General features: G+C 41.4%; 1 protein-coding gene across 2 annotated transcripts in view; it reads left to right on the top strand.

Moving 5' to 3' along the window:
* Window positions 1-26,011, top strand: part of DYM (dymeclin) — a 238,356-nt gene that overhangs the window by 16,515 nt on the left and 195,830 nt on the right. For both annotated transcript variants that reach the window (XM_079784585.1, XM_079784586.1), the window contains exon 3: window positions 18,633-18,685. In XM_079784585.1, coding sequence (XP_079640711.1) covers window positions 18,633-18,685 — 53 coding nt within the window. The remainder of the gene's footprint in view (window positions 1-18,632; window positions 18,686-26,011) is intronic.

Raw genomic sequence — 26,011 nt, 5'->3', positions numbered from 1 at the left:
CACTTAACATCATTTTTCTGAGTACAGAGCAATGCATGTTCATTTTCAGTACTTTAAATTCAGGAAAGCACAAGGAGGGTAAAAAGAAAAAAGATAAATAACAATGAGAAGTAACCATTGTTAACATGTTGTGTATATCCTTTCAGTTCTTTCATTTAAAGTGCTTGCATCATATTCTATGTTTCTTTAATTCACATTTTCCTCCTACAGTGTTTCCCTACAACATAGTTTTAAATGGTTGTAGAATGTCCTGTCTTATGGATATACATAATTATTGTGTTTTCCTACACCATCATTTTAAGTTGTAGAATGTTTTGTCTTATCGATATACATAACTATTGAACTAATGTTGAACATGTTGATTGTTTCTTATTTTTCATAAGAAAAATAAGAAACAATAAAACTCTGATGAACTTCTTGTAGCCAAATCTTTGTACATATCCGTAATTATATAAGTTCAATGAGTTCTTGGTAGCTTTGTTGGTAAAGTAGTCTTTAAAAAAATCACACAACTCTTTTATTAAGGTTAGAAAATACAGAAACAAAAGGGAAAACAGTCATGTATTCTCATCACATAGAGATAACTACTGTTGATATTTTCTTATTTATTCTTTTTAAAATGCCCATACCTGTAGATGGACATATACATTTATATGTCTTCCCCCCCCACAAACATGAGATTATACTGTTATATAACTTTAAAAAATTGATTTATATATGATATATTTACATTTACTTACCAAAAAAATGCCTCCCGTTTGCCAGTTACCACTTTTTTTTTTTTTTTTAATTTATTGTTGATAGCATTGCAGATATCTCCTGCCAGGTATTCACTGGAAACCTTGCAGTGAATATGAGGGATGAGGTCCCTGCCCTCATCAAGTTTATATTTTAGTGGAGGTGTGGGTAATAAGTAAATAAATAAATACATAAAGTCATTGCTGGAAGTGCCAAATGCAATAAAAAAAAGCAGAGCAAGCTCATGGAGTGGGTCGGAATGGGAACAAATACAAAGCAGGAGATTTCTTCCGATAGAGGGTCTCTGGGGAAGCAGCATTCAGGCAGAGACAGGTAGTGAAGTTGGGGAGTGAGGCACGCAGATCCTGGGAAGGAGCATCCAGGTAGAAGGAGCAGCAGGTATAAAGGACCTCTGCGTGTTAGAGGAATGGCAGAAGGCCCGTGTGGCAGACAGGGAGCAAGGAAACACATTACCTGGGGTCCTCTGCCATGTAAAGATTTCTTGTGTTGCGTGGTATTAGAGACAAGCATGTCTTCATGCCAGTGTTTGAGCATTGAGCCTAGTCGGCTGTAATTTACTGACTCTCCTGTGATGTAGATTTACTGACATACTTTGTTTTATTGTGGTAAAATGAACATAACTTAAAATTTACCATTTTTAAGTGTATGATTCAGTGGCATTAAGTACATTCCCAACGTTGTATAGTCATCACCACTGTACATTTTCAGAACTTTTCATCATTTCAAACAGAAACCCTGTACCCATTAAATAATAACTCTCCATTTCCTGTTCCCCTAACCCCTTTGGTAACAACCTCTATTCTTTGTTTCTATGAATTTGCATATTCTTGGTAACTCATATAAGTGGAATCACATAATATTTGACGTTTTGTGTTTGGCTAATTTCACTTAGCATAATATTTTCAAGTTATATCCATGTTGTAGCACATAACAGAATTTTCCCTCTTTTTAGGCTGAATAATAGCTATCGTATGAATACACCACCAGATCACTATATTTTTTAAACTTCAGTTTGTTGTACTTTCTAAAAAAATTCTTTTAAATGTCTTTCATTTCTTGTCAGCATTGTTAGGGTTCAGTGACCACTCTGATTTTTCTTTTAGGATCCCCCTTACATTATAAACAATATGCACATTCAGCTAAGAGGCTTGGCTAATGCAAACATCTATCTTAACTTAGCAGTTATTTATTTATATTATTTTTAAAATTTATTTTTAGGGAGAGAGGAAGGGGGAGGGAGAGAGAGAAACTGATGCGTGAGCAAACATCAGTTGGCTGCCTCCTGCTGGCCCTCTACCAGAAGTAGAACCGGCAACCCTTTAGTGTACAGGCCCAACCAACTGAGCCACACTGGCCAGGGCAGCAGTTACTTATTGAGGGATGGGTCAGATGCTGGGCTCATTGCCTTAGGTGCATTGCCTAATTAAGTTCTCATACCCAATCTATGAGATAGGTTCTGTGATTATTCCTGGGAAAACTGAGAGCTAGGGAGGTTATCCAAGGTCACACAGCTAGTAAGTAACTGTTCTGGACCAGATTTAAACCAGGTTTGTGTAGTACTGAGACAGATCTGTTGGCCATCATGCTTTACAATCCTCATTTGGGAGGATAATCACAGAACAAACTTCAATTAGTGGTTTAAGAGCTGCAACATCAAATTATATGATAGTCTTTAAGAAAAGAATTGCCACGTTATATATTCACTTAAAAAAAAGAGTAGTTCACTGCGTTTTTGAGAGCTTGTTTGGAGGTTCTAGCAGGGGAGCGCAGCTACTCGTATACCCTTGACCGAAGACCGGTCCTCTCCTCTGGGGGGAAGGTCGTCCTCTTCGACCGAGCGCGCAGCTTCGGGAGGGACGCACATGGATCGGTGAGGGAGGAGGGGGACACCCGCCTAGCCAGCCAGATCAGCCGAATCAACCCTGGCGATCAATGGGGTGACAGATGTCGCAGCCAGATCGCCCTCACATCCTCACTGCGTTTTTGAGAGAGAGGAAGGGAGAGGGAGAAAGAGACACATTTATGTGAGGACAACATCGATGGGCTGCCTCCTGCACACCCCCTACCAGAGACAGAGCCCACAACCCTGGTATGTGCCCTTGATTGGGAATTGAACAAGCAGCCTCCTGGTGCACTGGATGATGCCCAGCCAACTGAGCCACACCAGCCAGGGCTATATTCACATTTTTAAGCACTTTGAAAGCAATAGGTCAAAATAACAGGTACTTATTTACAACGTAAATATAATGATTACATCCTAATAATAAAAGCCTAGGTGGCGTCACGCCCTCACGCGATGTCATCACAAGATGGCCGCCACAAGATGGCCGGCAGGGGAGGGCAGTTGTGGGCGAACAGATCAGCAGGGGAGGGCAATTGGGTGCAACCAGGCTGGCAGGGGAGGGCAGTTGGGGGCCATCAGGCCGGCAAGGGAGGGCAGTTGGGGGCCATCAGGCCGGCAGGGGAGGGCAGTTGGGGGTGAGATCAGGCTGGCAGGGGAGGGCAGTTGGGGGTGATCAGGCCGGCAGGGGAAGGCAGTTGGGGGCTACCAGGCCTGCAAGGGAGGGCAGCTGGGGGCGATTGGGCCAGCAGGGGAGGGCAATTGGGGGCGATTGGGCCGGCAGGGGAGCAGTTAGGGGGCGATCAGGCTGGCAGGCAGAAGTAGTTAGGGGCAATCAGGCAGGCAGGCAGGCGAGCGGTTAGGAGCTAGCAGTCCTGGATAATGAGAGGGATGTCTGCAGTTGGACATCCCCCAAGGGATCCCAGATTGGAGAGGGTGCAGGCCAGGCTGAGGGACACCCCCACCCCCTGTACACGAATTTCGTGCACCGGGCCTCTAGTTATGTATAATTAATACATGAAAGCTGATGGATAATCTGTCCATTATTTTAACCTTGCCTTGAGTAGTATGTGTCGTCTCTGTTAAGGGGAGCTGTCTGAATGATTTTTTCTGAGGATTTTTTTCCTGAGTTTCTTGATCTGTTTCCTTAGTTGAGAAACAGGAAAAGAGACTTTTATTGAATTAGGTCACAAGTTTTTAACTGAAAGAAACAATTAAATGATTGTAAAATTAATTTTTTCTTAGAATTTTTGATACCTGGGATAATTATTAAACTGTCTTCTAAACCCACTTCTAATTCTTTCATCGAGGTTTACTTGAACAGGGACCAAAAAAGTATACTAGGCCATTTTACTAAGGGAATAAATAATTTGAGACTTTTTTTTTGGCATCTTAGTTTCTCAATTGAGGGACCAAAAGAAGTTCAGTTTTTACATCTCGAGTCAAAATCTGTTCCTTCATGTATACCTTTCTATGCAAAATCATTTTAGAAGATACTTGAGTTTGCCCAGAGGTGATCTTTCCCTTAGACAAATTGTGTATGTGGGGGAAGATATAACTAGCATGTTTAAAACATTAAAATAAGGGGACAAGTAAGTTTTGTTCCAAGTGCACCCTTCTTTCTTTCTCTCACTGTGTTGGCTAGAATCTGAATTTTTAAGTCGTTTTTTTTTTTTTTTCTGTTACTTTCTTGAGAAAATAAATATAATATTATCTTGCAGGGTAGTTGCTGAAACTGACACTTTCATAGTTACAGTTCCTTTCATTTTGGCAGTTGAATGACAGCATATAGGATTGCCTGTGAATCACATGAATATAAATACCTTTTTGGTTCTGTTTGGTACATTAAAAATTGCTATAATAAATTTATGTGCAGTTTTTATCCTTTGACTTTTTCCTATGAATAGGCCCTTTTTAAACATTAATATTCCCACAGTTTAACCACTGAATGGGCTGATTCTAGTTAGTTTTGTGAATGATTTCTGTAATTCTCTCTTTGCTAAGGTAAGGGGAAAAAAGTCTCAAGAATGCTTCCGTACTTTTCTGAATGGTTACTTGTTGATTTGCTCAGATGGTGTTTTAAACTGACAAACATATAATTTGTCAGAGTATGTATGTTGTGGGCTGAAAATGACATTATTAATACAATATCAATTTTGAAATCATTTTATGGCAAAATTTTCAGTGAGAGGGACTTAAGCATTTTCAATGTTATTTTATGAGCCTCATAATTATATTTACTTGAGTTGTTCAGCAAATTTATGTTCAGAAATCTATGTATAATTTCCCCACCAACTGCTTTCTGCCCATCTGCTTTTCATTAATAGATCTAAACTATGAGTTCTATCATCTTCATTATTGAGATTCACATATGAGATTAGTGTGCTTACAAGTAAAATAAAACCAGTTTAGAGTACCGAAAGCTGTGGATTAGGGAATATGTAATTAAAAAATCTAGCTTCCTGACCAAACTACAGTTTATTATTTCGTAGCAGTTAGTTATAAGAAAGACCTCTGCTTTCCTTGTTAGACTTAAAATTTTTGTTTTCTTCAAGTTCTTTATCATTCACATTAATTTTATGTTTTTAATCATGACATAGATGTATGGCACTACTTCTTTTAGGCCTCTATAGAAATTCCAGGTAGTGGTACTGTGTTAGATTGATGTTACATGCGTTTGCTTTAATAAAAAAAATAGCTAAATTAATACTGTTCATATTGAAAGAGTATTAAACTAGAAGTTAGATATGTTTATTTTTATATTGTGACCTTGAACTGGTTACTTAGCTTCTCTGTCTCTCTGTCACCTGTATAATGAGGATACTCCTGTTTTCTCAGCCAACTTCAGGGTTTTTAGAAGAAGTCAAATGAAATAATCAAGGTGAGAGAACTTTTAATAATATATATGTCTACACAGATTGCAAGTTATATCTAATCAGCAAATTTATTTGCATATCAACAATTAATGTGCTAAAGTCTTTAAACACTTTTTTTGGCAGAAGTTTAAATAAATCTCCTCCCTTGTTGAAATACTTTTCTTAAATTATAACACAAAAGTTAGTGTCAACTCAATTTTAGCCAAAAAATGCCAGGTTCTAAATTAATGGGTTTCAAATGAATGAAGTTCTGCTAAGTATATACTTAGTTGGAACTTTTAGTTTTTAAAAATAAATTATTTTTCTGTAGTGTAAACAATTGTTTAAAAATCTGATAGGTGGGAACTCAAATACTTCTGTATTTGAGAATATGATAATAAGACTTCTTTTAGGTTGCAGTGTTCTACAATTAATTGGTAAGCTTCTTTTCTAAGATGATGTATTATTCAACCTCTTTTTCTTTCTTTAATCCCTGAGGGTCAACACAATGGCCTGGCAGTGTCCATTGGTGCCTCTTAGGTTACTTTAAAATCCAAAATGTGGACAGATGAAGAGTGAGACACATGGTTTGGTAGTAAAGAAAAGAAAGTTGAAAAGAAAAAAAACACTTTAGGTGGTAGAAACTGCTATGGGGCCTCAAGCAGTTCCTTCTAGTGCTGTATAGTATTGGCTCCATGATATAGGGCACAGGCCATTAATAAGTTATCAGCTTAAGTGTGCTGCTTCCATTAATTCGTGGTATTTCACTTGTCAACTGTAGTATGTCTGATCGGTTACCCCAGTTACTAAAATATTTAAATAACTCTTACATATTTTCATATGTGACAGTTATCAGAAATAGGTATATAGTTTATTAGATGAGCCATTTTATATGCTCATGAATTCGTGAACCAGTGGGGTCCCTCGGCCCGGCCTGCAGGATCGGGCCGAAACTGGCTCTCCAGCATCCCCTGAGGGGTTCCAGATTGTGAGAGGGTGCAGGTCAGGCCAAGGGACCGCCCCCCCCACCCCCCACCCCCCATACGATCGGGGCCGGGGAGAGACTATGGGAGGGCTCCAGGGCATGTCCAGCCCATCTCGCTCAGTCCCGATTGGCCAGACCCCAGCAGCAAGCTAACCTACCGGTCGGAGCATCTGCCCCCTGGTGGTCAGTGCACGTCATAGCAACTGGTAGACCGGTCGCCTGTCTGCCCCCTGGTGGTCAGTGCATGTCATAGCGAGCAGTTGAGTAGCCTCAACATATCATTAGCATATTATGCTTTGATTGGTTGAACGGCCGACTGGTCGACTGAACAGTTAGCGTATTAGGCTTTTATTGTATAGGATTTTGGTTGTGAACACTTGAATTCTTGAACTACAGGCTTCATATGAAATTAACTTTTCCCCTTACTAACAAATGTTCTTTCTTTATTTTTCAGTATTGGAAAATTGTTTGCCACCTAACAATGGAACTGTATTGATGAATGAAGGAATGCATGCTATTACACTGAGCTTTGGTCTTTTTCTTTTTTTTTTCATTCATAAACTAATGGCAGGGTTTCTCTAGGTTGTGGTGGACAGCAGGTCTAACCATCAAGGCCAGGTTGTTTCTCTTCTCTCCTGTCACCTTGTGAATTGTGGCTGACATTTGGAGACATTTTCTACATAAGTGGTTGATATTATCATCTATTGTATTTTTAAACATATTTTTATTGATTTCAGAAAGGGAGGGAGAGGGAGAGAGAGAGATAGAAACATCAATGATGAGAAAGAATCATTGATTGGCTGCTTCCTGCACAACCCCACTGGGGATTGAGCCTGTAACCTGGGCATGTGCCCTGACTGGGAATTGAACCATGACCTCCTGGTTCATAGGTTGACACTCAACCACTGAGCCATGCCAACTCAGTTAATCATCTATTTTTATAATGAAAAAATAATAACCACAACTTTTAACTTAATATTTGTTTTTCCCCCCGATCAGCTTTCTGCCTCTGAACATTGCTGTATCCTCTTCGCTATACCATTCTTGAAGTTAAGGCCAGATTTGTTTGTCATGCTAGAGGATTTTATGCAGAGTTTAAATCCAAAGAAGTCATAAATTCTCTGTAGTTCTTGATGTACCCCCACGTTATATAATACAAAAACTGACTGCTTATACAGTGCAAGAATTTAGGCAGTACTCAGTAGAATTTATTTTACATTTACAGTGGTAGGATAATAATTTGCCAGTTAGATGTTACATCCTTTATGAATTCCTCTCTCTAGGCCATTTTAGAGGGGAAAATGTCTGTATTTGTCATACTGGTTCTTATGCTTGCTTACTGTCAATACATACTTATTTGAGTATAAAGATTACTAGATTTGGTGTCAGAGTTCTTGGTTTGGAATTTTGCAAAATTAGGAATATGTGTCGGTTCTTAAGCCACAGTTATGCACCTTTGGTGGGAATGTAATTGGTTAATTCTTTCTGGAATGTAATTTGCAATATTCATCAGAACAGAAGTGTTCATTGATTTAGCAATTTCACTTCTAGAGTTTATGTTAAGGAGATAATTGGATGAATTCGGAAATATATGTAAAAAGATATATATGTATTAGTATAGATGTTCATTGCAATGTTTATGATAGCAGAAAATTGCTAACCAGTAAGGAGATTGAATCCTATCTAATAAAGAGGGAATATGCTAATTGACCCTCACACCATTGCAAAGATGGCGATGCCCACAGCCAATAAGGAGGGAATATGCTGATTGACTGCCCCACCCTCAAACATGGCGGCACCCACAGCCACAAGATGGCGGCGCCCAGTCCCCTCAGCCCCGCCGGGGTGGCAGTTGTGCAGCAAGGCCGGGCCTGCCCCCAGGAATCCCCCAGTCCCCTCAGTCCCCCAGCCGCCCAGGGTCGGCCCGAGGCACAGGCAAGCCTTGGATGGCGGCTGCCCAGCTGCCCAGGGCCGCCCGAGGCTCAGGTAACCAGGGCCGGCCGAGGCTTGCGCTGCCAGCAGTGGCAGCAGCAGAGGTGTGATGGGGCATCGCCTTCCCCTGATCGCTGGGTTGCCTTCCGCCCCTGAGGGTTCCCAGACTGTGAGAGGGGGCAGGCCAGGCTGAGGGACCCTCCCCTCCAGTACATGAATTTTCATGCACCGGGCCTCTAGTAAATAAATAAAAACGGTACATCTGCATGCTAGAACAATATACAGTCATTAAAAATAATTATGTTTATAGACATGGAAAAAGATCCATAGCATACTAAGTGGTTAAAGCCAGTTATAAAATCACTCATAGAGCATAATCTTGTTCCCACACAATTGTATAGATGTGCGCATTTTTAAAATGTGTATATTTATGGCCCTAGCTGGTTTGGCTCAATGGATAGAGCGTTGGCCTGCGGACCAAAGGGTCCTGGGTTCGATTCTGGTCAAGGGCACATGCCTGGCCAGGGTTTCGGGCTCGATCCCTAGTAGGGGGTGTGCGGGAGGCAGCCAATCAATGATTCTCATCATTGATGTTTCTATCTCTCTCTCCCTTCCTCTATGAAATCAATAAAAATATATTTAAAAAAATAAAATGTGTATATTTATGTAAGTCTTACATAGGTTGTATAGCCTTAATTTTCTTCAATTTTTAAAATTTGTTATTTTGAAATAATAGAGTCACAGGAGATTGCAAAAAATGCACAGTGAGGTCCCTCGCATCCTTCACTCAGTCTCCCCCAGTGGTAGCATCTTGCATAGCTACAGTTCATTTCAGGAAGTTGACATTGGTACAATCCACAAAGGTTATTGTGATTTCAGCAATTAGTTACACATGCACTCATTTGTGTGTGTATATTACTCTATAATTTTATCACTTGTTTAACCACCACCACAATCAAGATACTTGTTTTCCAGCAAGGCTCTCGTGTGCTTTTCCTTTATAACTACCCCCATTCTTTCTCCCTCCCAGCTCTAACCGCACGCAGCTGCTAGTCAGTTTTCTGTCTCTATAATTTTGTTATTTCAAAAAGTTAAGTAAGTGGAATAATACAATATGTCATATTTTGAGATTGGCTCTTATCACTCAGCATAGTGTCCTTATGCATTCAGGTTGTTGTGTATCATCAGTATATTCCTTTTTAAACAGTGACCCATTGGAGGACATTTGGAGTATCTCCAGTTGTTAGCTACAGTGAATAAAGCTGCAATGAACGTTTGTGTACAGGTTTTTGTATGAACATAAGTTTTTATTTCTTTGAGATAAATGTTCTCAAGAATGCAGTTTCTAGGTTGTATGGTAAGTGTATGTTTAGTCTTTTACAAAACTGCCAGGCTGTTTTCCAGAGTGACTGTGTCAGTTTACATTCCCACCAGGAATGTATGTGAGATCCAGTTTCTCTGCATCCTGGCCAGCATTTGATGTCACTTTAAAACAAAAAATTTTAACGGTTCTGATAGGTGTGTAGCGTTACTTCATGGTGGTTTTAGCATGTTTCTTTTTTATAAAAGCCATTTTCTTTAAAAAAAGAAAAGAATACCTATATTTAATTTCTGTCCTGCCACTTATTAAAAGTTAATAGTTTTGCTGGGTGAATAAGGAATACCTATTTCCTTTGTAATCCACAAGGGTTATATTTTGACTATAGTGAAACAGTAATGTAAATAAAGCAGATCACCTACAGTTATTTTTTTTTTTTTACATCTGTTTGAGACTATTTCAAAGTGTAAAAGTACTCCAAAAATTAAATTACGTTTTATACTTCCCTTCTGTTCCATGGCGGGGGTGGGGGAAAGCAGAGCCTGGCAAAATACTTGTAAGAAGTATTGTAAATAAATATATACATTTGGCAGTTTGGTACTTGTGGTTTTGCTGTATTGTTGGGTTAGGAACTCACAATTATTGAGCTGTGTGCTGGGCACTTTCCATACATTGTAAGTAGTCCTTACAACTGTCCTAAGAGAGGGCGGCATCCTTGCCTCCCTTTCAAAGATGAGGAAACTGAGGTTCAAATGAAGTAATGTGGCGAGGTCATGCCAATAGGAGATGAGGAAGCTGAACTTAAATTCTGTGGCTTCAAAATCTGTACTCTTCCCATTATACCAGGGGTGTACAGTGTTTTTAATAATAGGCCACATGATTGGAAACCCATGCGCTCGTGTTCCTGAGTTTGCTAATGGATGGTCATGGTTAAGTTGAGGGAGAACACTTGGAGTGTAAGTATTGAGTCCAGTGATGCAGACCTTCCATATTCTTCTGTTAGTGTTTCCTCCTAGGGTTCCGATTTGGTGTATAACTTTAGTAGGATTAGCTAGAACTCTTAAAGATTATGTACTTGACTGTGTTCTGCTGTAGTAAACATCAGTGGTTTATCCAAGTTAGCTGGCCCAGCACTTGGCAGAGGTGGTTAATTTTAGTGGTTGTAATACAAGGTTAGGCTTTATCCAATGCACCACACAGGCATTATTATTATTAACATCCCTCCCCCTTAAAAATCTCAAGTTGGTTTTACCCATACCCAGGGCACCTTGCTGCTGCTTTAATAATTCTGTTAGTGTGTGTTTTGGATTCTGTGTTTAATGGCTTCCTGTTGTATGTAACATACAATTCAATCTCCTTAACACGACTTGAAGGTTCTTCACTCTTGCTCTATTTTCCCTTGCCAGTCTTCTCTGCTACCTACACTTCCCAGTTACTTAACTTTGTCATGATGTAAATTGCTGTTCTCAGCAGAGGTGGCATAGATTACATTGATTACTTGAGATATAACTTAGAAATAATTCAGCTGTATTAGTGGGGAATTTTGTTATGAAAGCTCTCATAGAAGCATGCACAGTGTGAGGTTGCGGATGATGACAGATGTCTTCCTAGGGAGATTTTCTTCATGAAGTCACAAGAACAGACTTAGAATGTAGCCCAGAGACGACAGTGGTGATGTTTAAGAACTTCCCTATAGGTGCGAAAATTTTAATTACCGCTTCCTTGCTGAATTATCTTCAGGGAAGCCCACTGAAGGTTCTTAAAACTATGGAAAATCCCGAGACTGGTTTCAGATTTGCTTGGAGTGTGTATGCGTGCGTGCGTGCGTGCGTGCGTGTGTGTGAGTGTGTGTGTCTTACTCTGGGGCATAGGTCTCCTTGTTCATTTGGGTGTCACCAGCAAAACTGAGGCTCCTGTTCTGAGACTCCATCTGCTTACGTTGCTGCTGGAATGATGAGAAGGAGGAGCCTGCTACTCTCACAGAAAAGGATTGCTTCAGAGCCACATCTGGTCTTTGGGTCAATATGGTTGTTTATCTAGATTTAGTTCACTTAGCTAAAGTTTGATTAAGAGGTGACTAGTTTTACGTTATTTATCGCTAATCTCCCATATTGACATTTTTCAGATTGACCCGGAGTTGTGGGAGTCTGTGTATGGATAGAGTGTTTGAAGTACTCTGTATGGTGCTAATTTATTTAATCTGTATTGGTGTGAATATTTGCTGCCTTTTCGCCCTTTTTTGTATGCTTTTAGTGCCCCAAATCTACCTTCAAAAACAGCATTCAGTTTCCAATTGTCTTGGAAACACTGGCATATTCTGCGGTACGATTTTAGTTTTATTTACTGCAAATGATGATTTGTTAGTTGCCTGCTGCCAGAACATCTGAGCTCATTTGTTTAACTAAAGCAGTGCTGTGCATAGATGCCTATAACACGCAGCAACAGTTACCAACCACCCCAGTTGCTTGCCACCTCATTTTAGCTCTAAATCAAGCAAATAAGAAAGAAGATTATTCTTAAAACGTTCCAAGAAGTTTAGAAAATTGGAGGATGGAGAGGTGGGAGGAAAGGAATTCTATTATAACAGTCAGCGTGTTGCTTTTGGCAGGGGTGTGCCTGGCTGATTTCCTTTGTAGAAATAAGTAAGGCTTCAGGGTGCAGAAATTGCAGGGACCCTGCGGAAAACAGAGCTCTGTGAATCCCTTATTTGATAGGCAGTTACCAAGTGTTTGTCTTCTGTCGGAGCCCCTGCACCAGGCAGGGTGGGGCTGCGTGGGTAAATGAGACATTTTTCCTGTTCTCACGGAGCTTATAATCGGGGCGCTGCAGGTGCTTCTGACCCGGAGTGGTGATTACTGAGGAGGCTGTGGCAGAGGTGCTGTTTCAGAACCCAAGGCTGATGGACCTGGTCACAGTAAGGCAGGTGCTGGCTGGCTTACCACCAGAGGGAGCTTTCCTTCAGCCACAAGATAATTCTCAGCCTTTCCAGGTCTCTGCATCCTTGAATGATAAAAACAATTGGACTCCTTCAGAAGATATATTATTTTACATTTGGAAGCAAATGAGTGTTTAAAAAATATTTTAATAAAATTAAAACCTGGGGGCAGACCTTGTCTTGAGGGCTGGAGAGTGTTGAGTGTTTCTTGATGAATGGGGAAATAATTAATTTCGTTTTTTGGTAGTGAAGTGTCTGCCATTCATTCACTCAGTGCATTTAAAAAATATATATTTTATTGATTTTTTTACAGAGAGGAAGGGAGAGGGATAGAGAGTTAGAAACATCGATGAGAGAGAAACATCGACCAGCTGCCTCCTGCACATCCCCCACTGGGGACGTGCCCGCAACCAATGTACATGCCCTTGACCGGAATCGAACCTGGGACCCTTCAGTCCGCAGACTGACGCTCTATCCACTGAGCCAAACCGGTTTCGGCAACTCAGTGCATTTTTATTAAGTGCCTGCTTTGCACCAAGCTGCGAATGCTGTGATGAGCAAGGAGCCCACAATCTAGAGGGGCCACAGACAGATAATCGGGCAATCTTACTACCGTGTGCTCAGTTTTTCGATTGGGTGCTTATGGGCAGAAACCAGACTTCTCACCTGGTGTTAGGTGACCAAAGAAGGTTTCCTGGAAGAAGTAATGTCCGAAAAACCTCACTAATACATGTGTAATTAATCCCTTTTTTAGGCTAATATTGTCTTAGAAATCAATAAAAAACCTGTTTGGGGAACCTTTCTGTTGAGAACAAGTTGAGAAACTGAACTCTGTATTTTAGCCATCTAGTATATTTCTCCAGGCTTGTATTTAACCTTCTCCAAATGTTGATTAATCTCCGCTTCCAAGAACATGCCAGGTTGTGACTGCAATGCCTTTGGTACACTATTCCTGTGTCTGGAAAGCCCTCTCCTTTGGTCTGCCCAACCTATTTCTTTTGCTCCTTCAGGACACAGTTTCTTCCTCCAGGAAGCCTTCCTTCATTGCTCCTAGGGTAGGTTGGGTGCACTTCCTATGAGCTTAGGCAAAGGGCTGGTCTTGATTTTCATACTTCCCAGTGGTCTGTGCTGCTTCATTCCTCTATGTAGCCCGGAGAGAGAGGTAGCTTCGTTCATAGAGCCCAGCATGTCCTGGGCATCCAGGTAATGTTTGTTGAATGAACAAATTCAGAAGTTTTTGAAGGTTGTAACCACATGTGTATAATTGAAGCTCTTGGTTCTAGCGAGCTTTGAGAGTGTTATTGACTGAAGAAGGTAGAAGCACCAGTGAAACAGATTTTATGCATGTGGTCTAGTTATTAACCTCATAAAGCTCTTTACAATCTTTTGCATGTTATACCTCTACTTTTTTCCCCCCTGAGTAACCAATAAACTGAGTAATTCATAGTTCCCACTTCTTGCCAACTACTAAGTGTATTATTAAATCTTACCACAGTGATTTATTAATTAGAACCTTTTGCTTATTAGCAAAAATCACTTCGATTTAGCATATGCCAGAAAGAGGGGATTATGTGATGAGGAGATAGGGGTGGAGTCTAATAGAATCAAAGATCATAAAGGCGGCCAGGCTTTGGGAAGAACTGGCCCCAGGAATCAGAAGGCCAGCAGGAATCCTGAGAGGCCTCTCCGTTTATTGCTGCTTCTGTCCACAAGGCTCTTTTATTCATTTTCGTACTAACCAGCTTCCTCTGCCTCTCAGTGGGGGAGGATGGCTTCCCATAACCCTCCGCTTTGCCTCCAAGTTCCAGCCACCAGAAAACCTGTCTTTCCATCTCAATTCCAAATTCCCCAAGACTCTGGTGTGGCTTTCATTAGACATCTATCCCTGAGCAGTCCCTGGGGCCAGGGAGTGGGTCATGCTGAGCAAGCCTGGCTGCCCCTGCTCTGCTCACCCTGAGGGGGAGATGGGAAGGTAGGAGAAAGGGATGGGAGGACAGCAGACCGACAGATGGGAGGCGTGCAGACACTCGAAAAATATCTAGGACCTGTAAGCACTTTACTGTAGGTTATTTCTAGATGAGTTTGGCTAAAATTTTTGTAAATCTTAGATGAAGCTTAAAGACTTCATTTTGAAAAGATATTTATCTTTTTTTAGTATGAATATAATTTGAGATTCTTAAGGGACTAGCATATCCACTGAAGCAGTCAGCGGGCCTTGGCTGTGGATGGCCATGTATAATGCTGTTTACACATGATACTGTCTTAATCTGTGAGATTCAGGTTTTAGAGCATCACTAGTAGAAATGCCTTGAGATCAAGGAAGGTGACAGCCCCTCCCACTGGGGACACTGGAGAGTCAGTCCAAACCGAGAGTGACACCGAGGCCAAGAGGCCCGCCGAAAAGACAAAGCAGGAGAAGGACGACGCCGGCGTCAAGAAAATAAGGACCCGAAGTCGCCGGGGCCGTGATGATGTTTAGCTCAGACATTCAAGGGGGGAAAGTAGGAAATGTAATGTAGTGATAAGCTCTAGAACAATGTTTTATAAACGTGGATTCTGTAAATAATGCTATCTGGGTGCTTAAGGGAAGAAAGCTTTTAAAAAATTTCTGATTCTCAATAGTCTATTCAAACCCCCCGCATGGAGTTATGAAGGGGGGACTCCTGGGTCACCAGAAGTAACACTTTAAGACGAGTGGGGGGTGGGAGGGAAGTTTGAGCCAAGCTGTGCCCTTCAACTTTGCCAAATGCAGCCCTGAAATCGACCTCTCCCGTCAGCCCTGTTCCTGGCCCTCGCACTTGCGTTGTGAATGCTTCTGTGTTTGTCTGTGTCCCCGTCAGGACCCAAAGGCAGGGGCTTCTGTCCTTGTGGCCTCCCCCCACCCCCCGGGCAGGCCCTCAGGAAGCGATAGGAAGGGATAGTGAGGAGTCCTGGCCTCCCCCCACCCCCCGGGCAGGCCCTCAGGAAGCGATAGGAAGGGATAGTGAGGAGTCCTGGCCTCCCCCCACCCCCCGGGGCAGGCCCCCAGGAAGCGATAGGAAGGGATAAGTGAGGAGTCCTGGCCTCCCCCCACCCCCCGGCAGGTCCTCAGGAAGCGATAGGAAGGGATAAGTGAGGAGTCCTGGCCTCCCCCCACCCCCCGGGGCAGGCCCTCAGGAAGCGATAGGAAGGGATAAGTGAGGAGTCCTGGCCTCCCCCCACCCCCCGGCAGGTCCTCAGGAAGCGATAGGAAGGGATAAGTGAGGAGTCCTGGCCTCCCCCCACCCCCCGGCAGGTCCTCAGGAAGCGATAGGAAGGGATAAGTGAGGAGTCCTGGCCTCCCCCCACCCCCCGGGCAGGCCCTCAGGAAGCGATAGGAAGGGATAAGTGAGGAGTCCTGGCCTCCCCCCACCCCCCGGGCAGGCCCCCAGGAAGCGATAGGAAGGGATAAGTGAGGAGTCCTGGTGCTCATAGGTCTGTCCTCACAGTGCAGAGGCCTGTGGTTCGTGCACTGGGCTTGGTTGTCTGCACACGACAGGCTCGTCCGGGACTCTTGTCACTCAGGGAATGAACGCGACCCGGAGGATGGCCTGTGACCCCATCTTCAGGGCGTGCCTTTTTTACTTGATATTTGCCTAAACTAGGATTGTGCTCATCTGAGAAGGACCCCATCCACCCTCCCATCGGCCAGGGGCTCGGTTCTCAGCGCTGGCACCGTCTTAGCTCCGTTTGTCAGACTCCCAAATAAAACGACAGAGCCGAGCAAAGACCTGAGATTCTCACATCAGCAGAAAAGGTTCAGATTTTCTGAGCTTCTGCTGGCCCGGGTCCCACCTGTGCTTTTTCTGGCTGTCCCTGTCGGCCTACTGGGTGCCCAGCACCCATCGGGGAAAGGAAGCAACTTGAGCCGTCGTCCTAACGCAAGGCCATTTCTGACGGCAGCAGGCACTTCCCAGTCGCATGTTAAGCCCAGGCTTCCTTCTGTTTCAGGCCTAGACAGGCATCTAACTGCTGGCATCTCTGTTTTTATGTACCACTGTGTCCTCCTGTCCCTCTGTGTCCCCTCGTCAGAAAATAGCACATCTTTCGTCCAGTCGCCTGTCTGTACTCCTCCCCATTCACCGGCCTTGTCAGGCTGAGGTGAGGATGGAAGACATGGTGGTGGCTGTCCCGAGTATGAGTGTAAGGGCCGTGACCCTGCCTGTCCCCTCCTGTCCTCTGTGTCTGGTGTGGAGCTAGGTTCATATAAAAATAAACCTTTGTTAACAAGAACAAAAAAGAAATATGTAACACATTCAGGTAGTTGAAAGTTTTGTATTAGCCACATAAAAAATGTAAATGAAACAGGTGAAATTAATTTTAATAATATTTCATTTAACCCAATATATCACAAATGTTATAATTGCATGAACATAAGGATGTATAATGAAGTATGTTTTATCCTTTTTAATCTTTGAAACCTGGTGTGTACTTTGTATTTCAGCACATCTCCATTTGGACCGGCCACAGTTCACACTCCGTGTGGCCAGCGGGTAGCATCCTGGACAGCGTAGTTCTAGAGATGGCTAAAGCAATTAGTGTTCTTCCACAGTTTCTCTAAAATTTTCTTGTCAGAGGCTTTAAATGCTTATGGATCCTTTCTTTTTAAAAGCGTGCCTCCTCAGTGATAGTATTTTTCTTTCTTTATTTTTATAGATTTCCAGAGAGGTGGGGATTTTTCAGGGCGCCATGGAAGAGTCGCCTACTTGGAGGATTTGTTGTGCCCTGTGTATTAGCAGAAAAGAACAGGAAACTTTTACACCAGTCCCCAGACTGTAAAGCTAGTTCCTGTTCTTCCTGTAGCTCCGATTCCAGGAATATTAAATCCTTGGAAGCTTCAATGTGCTTATCTATATTCCTTCCTTCCCTGGATTCATACCCATTCGGATGGATGGGTGGTAGGGACTCCAGGGCGGGAGGAGAGGAAGGAAGGCAGGCAGCTCTTCTGTGGCTACTTTAAAAGTCCCCATCTTGCCCTGGCCAGTTCGGCTCAGTGGATAGAGCGTCGGCCTGCAGACCAAAGGGCCCTGGCCCGGGCCCTGTTCGGGCTCGTGCAGGAGGCAACCGTTTGATAGTTTCTCTCACATCGATGTTTCTCTCTGTCTTTCCCTCTCTTTTCCACTGTCCCTGAAAATCAATGGAAAAATATCCTCAGGTGAGGATTAACCAACCAACAACAACAACAACAAAAATCCCCATTTCCTGAAAATAATGGTATTTTTCTAAATAAGTGTATCCCATGTACTCTCCTTACAAATGGGCAGAGGGGGCCCCTGCCTTTTGCTCTATACTTTGGTGTGCCTTTATCAAATTTTTCTAAGCCTCCAATCCCACCTTTCCTCCCTGCCTCAATGCCTGAAAGGCAGGGTGCCCTGAGCTCTTTTCTTTTAGGAATGTCATATGAAGAATTATAGTAAATTTCCTGATTATATTGAAAATAGAAGCTTCATTTTATTGTGCTGATTTTGTTGTTCACTACTATCTATATATATAAAACCCTAAGCGACCAGTCAACCGTTTGACCGGTCGCTATGATGTGCACTGACCGCTAGGGGGCAGATGCTCAAAGCATGAGCTGCTCCCTGGTGGTTAGTGCGCTCCCACAGCGGGAGCGCCGCTTAGCTGACCAACGGGTGCCAGATGCCGGACTCACTGCTGGTGAGCACAGCTGCGGCAGCGTGAGCCTCTCCCGCCTCCACGGCAGTGCTACCGGGCGTTGGCAGGCGCAGCAGGACTGGGATGAGTGGGCTCCCCCCGGCCGCCTGCCGCCTCGTGCACTACTACATCCCCTGAGGGGTCCCGGATCGCGAGAGGGCACAGGCCAGGCTGAGGGACTCCACCGGTGCACGAATCCGTTCACGGGGCCTCTAGTATATCATATTTTCCTTCTAAATTATTTTTCCCTTCTTTATTTTTATATATTTCTTTAACTAGTATGTACATATTTAGTGTTATAATTATTAATTATCTTTCTTCTCCTATCTTTCCAGTACTGATTTGAAGCTCTTGGAGGAGGCAACTATTTCAGTCTGCAGGTCTTTAGGTAAGGTGGGGAAATGAGCATGTGTGTGTATGTATGTATGCATATATATGTATATGTATGTGTGTGTGGGTACTTACTTGAAATTTTCTATTATAAATTTTGATAGTGTAATATGAATTGAATTAATGTTTTCTTGATGATGATGATAATAATAATTCTATTCATGGTGCTCATTGATGCTACTAGAATGTACCATTCAGTCCTTAGCAATAAAACACATGCTTGGTTAACTTGCAGTAGTGGTAATAGACTCTGCAAAGCATGTGTTTTATTGCTAAGGACTGGGTGGGTGGTACTTTAAAGATATCATTCTATTTTTCTGCTTCTCTCATTTTTGTTGAGATGAAAGCTGTCAATGTTATTGTTTTCCCTTTGAAAATAATGGAATTTTTTTCTTGGGATGTTCTAAAGTTTTTCTCCTTGTCCTTTGGTTTTTAGCATTTTAGAATGATGTGCTGAGGAGTGGTTTTCTTTTCTTTTTTTTGCTGCTTGAGGTTTGTAGAGCTTCTTAAATCTGTTGGTTGATATCTTTCATCAGTTTTGGAAAATTCTCAGCCATTATTGGCTTATACACTGTTTCTATCCTATTCTGTTTCTCCTCTCCTCTGGGACTTCTGTTATACTTCTTTTAACATTTTCAGCATGTCTCATATGTCTGTTAAGGCTTTTTTTTTTTTTTTTTTTTTGGTATAGATTAATGTTTTTTCATCAATTTTGGGAAGTTTGTTGCCATTATTTTTGTTGGGCTTTTTATGTTCATTTTTTCCCTTCTCTGACCTTCAAGAGTATATTTTCTTTTAACCTGTCTTTTGTTTACTAATCTTGTCTTCTGTTGTATGTCATATGGTATTAAATCTATCTATTGAGATTTTTAAAATAAAAACTTAATATTAGAGTAGCTTTAGATTTACAGAAAAGTTATAGAGCTATAAAGTTCCCATAGAACTCTCATCAGTTTCCCTTATTGTTAACATCTTACATTAATATGGTACATTTGTCACAATCAGAAAATCACCATTGATACAGTACTATTAACTAAACTCAGTACTTTATTCAGATTTCACTAGTTTTTTCTTACTGTTCTTTTTCTTTTCCAGGATCTCATTCAGGATACCACAGTACATTTAGTCATCTCCTTAGCCTTCTGTAGTCTGCAGTGGTTTTTCGGATTTTTCTTACTTTTGATGATTTTTAGAGTTTTGAGGAGTACTAGTAGGGTACTTTTCCAAATGTCCCTCAATTTGAGTTTGTTTGATGTTTTTCTCATGGTTACACTGAGGTCTGTAGGAGGAAGACCACAGAGGTGAAGTGCTGTTCTCAACACATCATATTAGGAGTGTTATCACTGATGATACTGACCTTGATTACTTGGTCAGGGTTGTGTTTGTCAAGTTACTTCGCTGTAAAGTTGCCCACCATCCTCCTTGCTGTCTTCATTTTTGAAGGAGAGAGTTTTCTGGATATAGAATTCTTGGTTGATACTTTATTTTATTATTATTTTTTAAAATTTTATTTTATTGTTTAAAGTATTACAAATAGTAGTACACATGTCTCCTTTTTCCCCCCCTTCTTGGTTGATATTTTAAAAATTCTTTTGATGTTATCATTCCATTGTCCTCTAGTCTCCTTTCTTTCAGATGGGAAGTCTGTTTAATTGTATTGTTGCTCCCCTATAAATGATGAGTGCTGTTTTTTTCTTGCTACTGTTAAGATTTTCTCCTTACTTAAAATTTTTTAATTTATTTTTTATTCTACTTGGAATTTGTTGATACTCTTGCATACATAGATTAATGTTTTTCCATCAATTTTGGGGAGTTTGTGGCCATTATTTTTGTTGGGCTTTTTATGTTAATTTTTCTTACTTTTCTCCCTGAATGCCCACAGGTTTTCTGGATCAGAGACAGAGTTCTTACTAAGTACATCACAGTAAATATAAGTGCACTGGTCCTCCTCTGTCCTAGTTCTCACCAGCTAGGAGGTGCTTTGAGAGCCAGGTCAGCTGTTCCATATGAGTAGCTGGGGGAGGGTGTGTGTTTTTCTTCCTATCAAGGGGAAGGTATTAGCTGTCCCGCTCTTCTCCTCTTTACTCCAGTCCATTGGTATGTAAGTAAAAGCTCTTCAGGAGCCAGATACACCCTCCCTGCCTTGGCTTTTTAGACCTAGAGGTGTTTCCAAGTTGTGGGACCTCCTGTCTCTTTGAAATGTGGATACTTAGGAAGATGATATTATAGTCTCTCCTCCTCCTTTGGAGCCGGCTTAGGTGCTTATCTTGTGATGTAACTGCTTGGCTTTCAGTGAGATAAGGAAGTATTAAACACATGGCTACAATTCTAATCCTGATGGTATGTGAAATGATTCTAGGAGAAGTCAAAGCAGACATTCTCTCACTTCATAGCATGTATGTTTTGCTGACCCAGGAGACGAAGGCTTTTTTACAGGAACACTGAGAAATACAGGGAGGTTTTACTTCCCACAACTTTTTTAGATATTTTTTTCTCTCCTTCCGTTCCTTCTGGATCTCCTGTTACTGAGTTTTCCTGAGTTCTGGGGGATGGCTGTTAGTCACGAGATGTTGTTCTTCTCAGGCATGGCCCTGCAGGGATGTCAATGGGAAGTCCGAGGCAGTAACCAAGGCCCTCTGATTGGGCCGGAGTTCACTTTAAATCCTGCCTCCTCAGCACCAGGCAGCTGCTGATGTGTTTATGTTGTTTCACTCTCCATTTGCTGGCTTCCAGTGGGTTCCTTGGATTCGTTTTCCGTTGGCAGTGCAGGAGTCAGTCAAGCATGACAGACAACTTCCTTGTACACAAACTTCTTTACTGTCATTTCCCTCAAAACTCTGGAGGAGTTCATCTGCTCCTTTGTGGCATCTAGTATTAACCTGAGAGGAAGTCTGAGACCTAAATTTCTTTTTGTTCCTTTGTTCATAAGACTGTTTTCCCTATAACCATTATGATTAAATGTTCCTCATTATACTTTTTTTCTTTATGATTTTGTCTGTAATTTGATGAGGTCTTTTTATTGGTTTATTAAAAAGCATTTTTGTGAGCTTTTTCAATTCTGAAGTTTTCTGTAGTTATGGCTTTGGTTTTACTTGTTTTAGTTTCTTCTCCTCCAACTTGGCATCGTCACCTGTGAGGTTCAGGTTGGATCTCTGTTCTTTGCCTTCTGCATCTTCTTTTTCTTCATCTCTGTTCTTTTCTTGTAATTCCTCTTTTATATCTTGGGTTCACTGTTTATACATTACAGTTCTTGTCTTTTAAGATTCTAATGTATCTTTTAGTTGTTGCATTTTTAATCAATCTAGTTTTTCTAATGTGTCAGTGCTCTCTTTTCATTATACTAATTTTTCCCAGGTGCTTTCTGTTCCTTTTAAAAATAGATGGTTCATTTTCCTATTTTCCACTAATGATAGTTGTGTACCAAAGTTCTTTTTGCCAATTCTGATTCAGCTCTTCTGCTGAGGTTTCAGCATATCCTGTTCCTTATTTTGTTGTTACTATTGTTTTCTTCTTATTCATTAAACCAGCAAATATTTATTGAGCACCTATAATATTATAGTCTGTATTCTATAAGCTGGGTGAGTGACTGCAATAAAGACTGACCCAGGCCCCTGACCTCATGAATCTATCTTAACGGGGAAGCCAGACCATAATAAATACATATGTTTTATATAATGATGACTCTTCAGAAAAATAAAGCAGGGAGAAGGCAGAGAGTGAGGACCCATGAAGGCACAGCGCTTGCTGCCAGCGGGTATGTTTGTTAACCCTGTTCCTGTGTGGCTTCTAGAGGTGCTGCTGAATCTGTCATTTTACTTTGAAGGTAGGCTGGTGCTGTGTTCTAGCCTGACTTCTAGAACATGTTTTGTACATGTTTGCTTGGTTTAACTGAGACTTTCCATTGTCTCCACTCCTTGGTTTTGGAGTGTGAGCGAATCCTAAAATCTCCAAGTCCAACAGCTGGATCAACATTTTTTTCCTACCTCTACCCTCGGGCATAGTTGCTCTGTGTTCGGCTTGTTTCCTTCTTGTTGCCTGTTATTTTCTGGGAGTTGTAGCTTCTGAGTCTGTATGGAAAATTAACTTGTTGGAGGAGTCAGGTAAATTTTCTGATGGGGGTAGACAGTGAGAAGGAGACGTGTTCCGCACAGGTACTGTCAGGCAGGCTTGCTAATGGTTACCAAGTACATCTGTACTTCAGGTTTTTATAGTTTGTAGTTAGTGGAATTGTTTCCTGTTTTTTGGAAGAAGAACTGTATCCTGATTCAGCATTTTTGTGAGCTTGTATCTTGTTCTCATGGGTATTTTATTTTTAATTATTTTACACTCATCCAAAGGCAGACAGAATAATATAACGAACTCCCATATACTCATCTTCCAGCTTCAATCATTTTCATGGCCAATCATGTTTCATTTGTACCTCAGTCATTTATTGAAGTATGACGTATGTACAGAAAAGTGCACAGACAACAAACATATCCTCATGTAATTAATTTGACACAAATCTCAGACATCATATCATTCATCTATCTTCACATATTAATTTGATACAAACCTCAGACATCATATCATTTCATCCAGAAATATTTTATTATGTATCTCATAAGGATTTTTTTTAAAGAAAATAAATACCGTTATTTTATTAAAAAACAATTTTTAACATCATAAAATATTTATTGAGTGTTCAAATTTCTAATTGTCTGTTTGAATCTGGAGCAATATAAGGTCCTCACATTATTATTGGTTGATATATTTTTACGATTCTTCTCATAGGTAGTTTCTTCCTGCATTTGTCTCCATTTTCCTCTCTCAATTTATTAAAGAAAGTGGGTGGGGATGTAAAGTACACCATAGGGAATATATTCAATAATATTGTAACACTATGTGTGGTGTCAGGTACTAAATTTATTGGTGGGATCACCTTGTAAGTTATATAAATGTCTAACCACTATACTCGACACCTGAAACTAATATAATATTGAATGTGAACTGTAATCCTATATAATAAAAGGCCTAATATGCAAATAGACCAAACAGTGGGACAACTGGCTGAATGACTGGTTGCTATGACATGCACTTACCACCAGGGGGCAGACGCTCAATGCAGGAGCTGCCCCCTGGTGGTCAGTGCGTTCCCACAGGGGGGTGCCGCTCAGCCAGAAGCCAGGTTCATGGCTGGTGAGCGCAGCGGCAGTGGCGGGAGCCTCTCCTGCCTCCATGGCAGCACTAAGAAGCAGCGAGCTGAGCAGTAGGGAGCAGCGAGCAGGTGGGCGGTAAGGAGCAAGGGGTCCCGGACTGTGAGAGGGTGCAGGCCAGGCCAAGGGACCACCCCCCCTGTCCAGTGCACGAATTTCATGCACTGGGCCTCTAGTTAAAAAAATAAAAAGTAATTTTAAAAAATGGGTTGTAGAGTTTCCCACAATGTAGATATTGTTGATTGAATTGTTAATATGTTTCTGTCCTCTGTGTTTCCTCTATATTGGTTATTGGGTCTTGTGGCTCATGGGTATTTTAGTGAGATATTGGGAAAGGTTGTTTCAGGGCCTGAAGAAAGTTCAACCTCTCTCTCCAGGTGGAAATCCTCTTTATAATACCCTTACATGAGTGTTACCCAGACTTTGGTTGAACTCCTGAAGACATGGAGAATTCCCTTCTTTATACAAAAGGCCAAGTTAGTTAATAGATTTCTACAAGTTTAAGCTCTAGAGTCAAATGAGTTATTGTGCTTAAGTACTATTATCCTAATTTCACAGATGAGGAAACTGAAGTGTGGGGAGGTTAAGTAAGTTGCCAGGTTAAGTAACTTGTCACACAGCTAATCAGGGGGGAGCTAGGGTTTGAACCTGGTCAGATCTGTACTCTAGTTCCATTATGCTTTTCTGCCTTCCTGTCAGATGTCCCTGTTCCTACTCTGGCTTCTGAAGCTCATTCAACTTTAACATAACATTTGATTTTTACCAACTAGGTTTGATCCTGTTCAAATCCATTGAGGTATATTGGAATATTACACATGTTGTTGAAACATTACTGAGTGTACTTTTATTAACTTATTGCCCCATTTGCATCTTGCCCAGAAGAGTACTGTGGAAACTTAACTATCTTAGAATGTCAGCTTTATTAAGACAAGGAGTCCAACCAGCGTGGCTCAGTGGTTGAGTGTCGACCTAGGAACCAGGAAGTCACAGTTTGATTCCTGGTCAGGGCACATGGAGGTCATGGTTCGATTCCTGGTCAGGGCACATGGAGGTCACGGTTTGATTCCCAGTCAGGGCACATGCCCGGGTTGTGGGCTCAATCCCCAGTGTGGGGCATGCAGGAGGCAACCAATCAATGATTCTCTCTCATCATTGATGTTTCTATCTCTCTTTCCCTCTCCCTTCCTCTCTGAAATCAATAAAATAAAATAAAAAATACAGGGAATTCTGTTTATAAGTATTTTCTTATACCTGAAACAGTGCTGAGTACATATAAGGAGCTCAATAAATACGTGCCAAATTATTGAAAAAGGTACATAGAGTTTTCATTACATCAGTCTAGTAGTTTGATTGTTCTTTCCAATAGACAGGTTTGTTTTTTAATAGCTAGTTATTTATAAATTAAAACAATTATAAAGTAATTCAGTAATAAAGGGGCTGTTGAATAAACAAGATTGTAAAGTTGGGATTCTGAATTATATCAGCTTCAACTCTTTGTTTCAGTATTTTGTTTTGGTTTACAATAGCTAGATAATATTAATTTACACAAAGATGCACTTGCAAACAGTAACTGGGTTATTTTTTAAAATAAAAACAGTTTATCCTGAAATCTTATTATATTCTTTCATTAAACTAAACCCAAAGACTGACGGTAGGAAATTTGTGTTTCAGAGAGAAACTGTAACAACATCTAATGTCTAATATCTAATCATGCACCTATTCTTGATTATGAAAGCTGCGCCAAACCGGCCCTAATTTACAGCACAACAGAACGGGGATTCTCCAACCAGCAGCAGGGAGGCTGTTAGCAATGCAGAGTCTCAGGTCACACTTCACATGGGCAGAGTCAGGATTTGAACTTTAAATGTGATTTAAATGTACATTAACCTTTGAAAAGCACTGTCAACTTCATTAGGTGTAGGGAGGACCTGAGATTCTGCACTTCCAACAGCTCCCAGATGATGCTATTGCCACTAGTCCATGAGCGACGCGTGTAACAGCAAGCTTCTACAACTTCTGTCATAATGAGAAAGTTATACAGTTACATGCATTGACTCTCAGGCTGTGGCAAGAACACATACCTGGTAGATAGACCGAGTTAATTGCCAGTTATGGGCACAGAGCAGGTA

The sequence above is a fragment of the Cnephaeus nilssonii genome (genome assembly GCF_951640355.1).
Source record: "Cnephaeus nilssonii genome assembly, chromosome: 11".
NCBI classification, from domain to species: Eukaryota; Metazoa; Chordata; class Mammalia; order Chiroptera; family Vespertilionidae; genus Cnephaeus; species Cnephaeus nilssonii.
The sequence above is the reverse complement of the archived record's forward strand: the minus strand, read 5'-3'. Positions and strand labels throughout refer to the sequence as shown.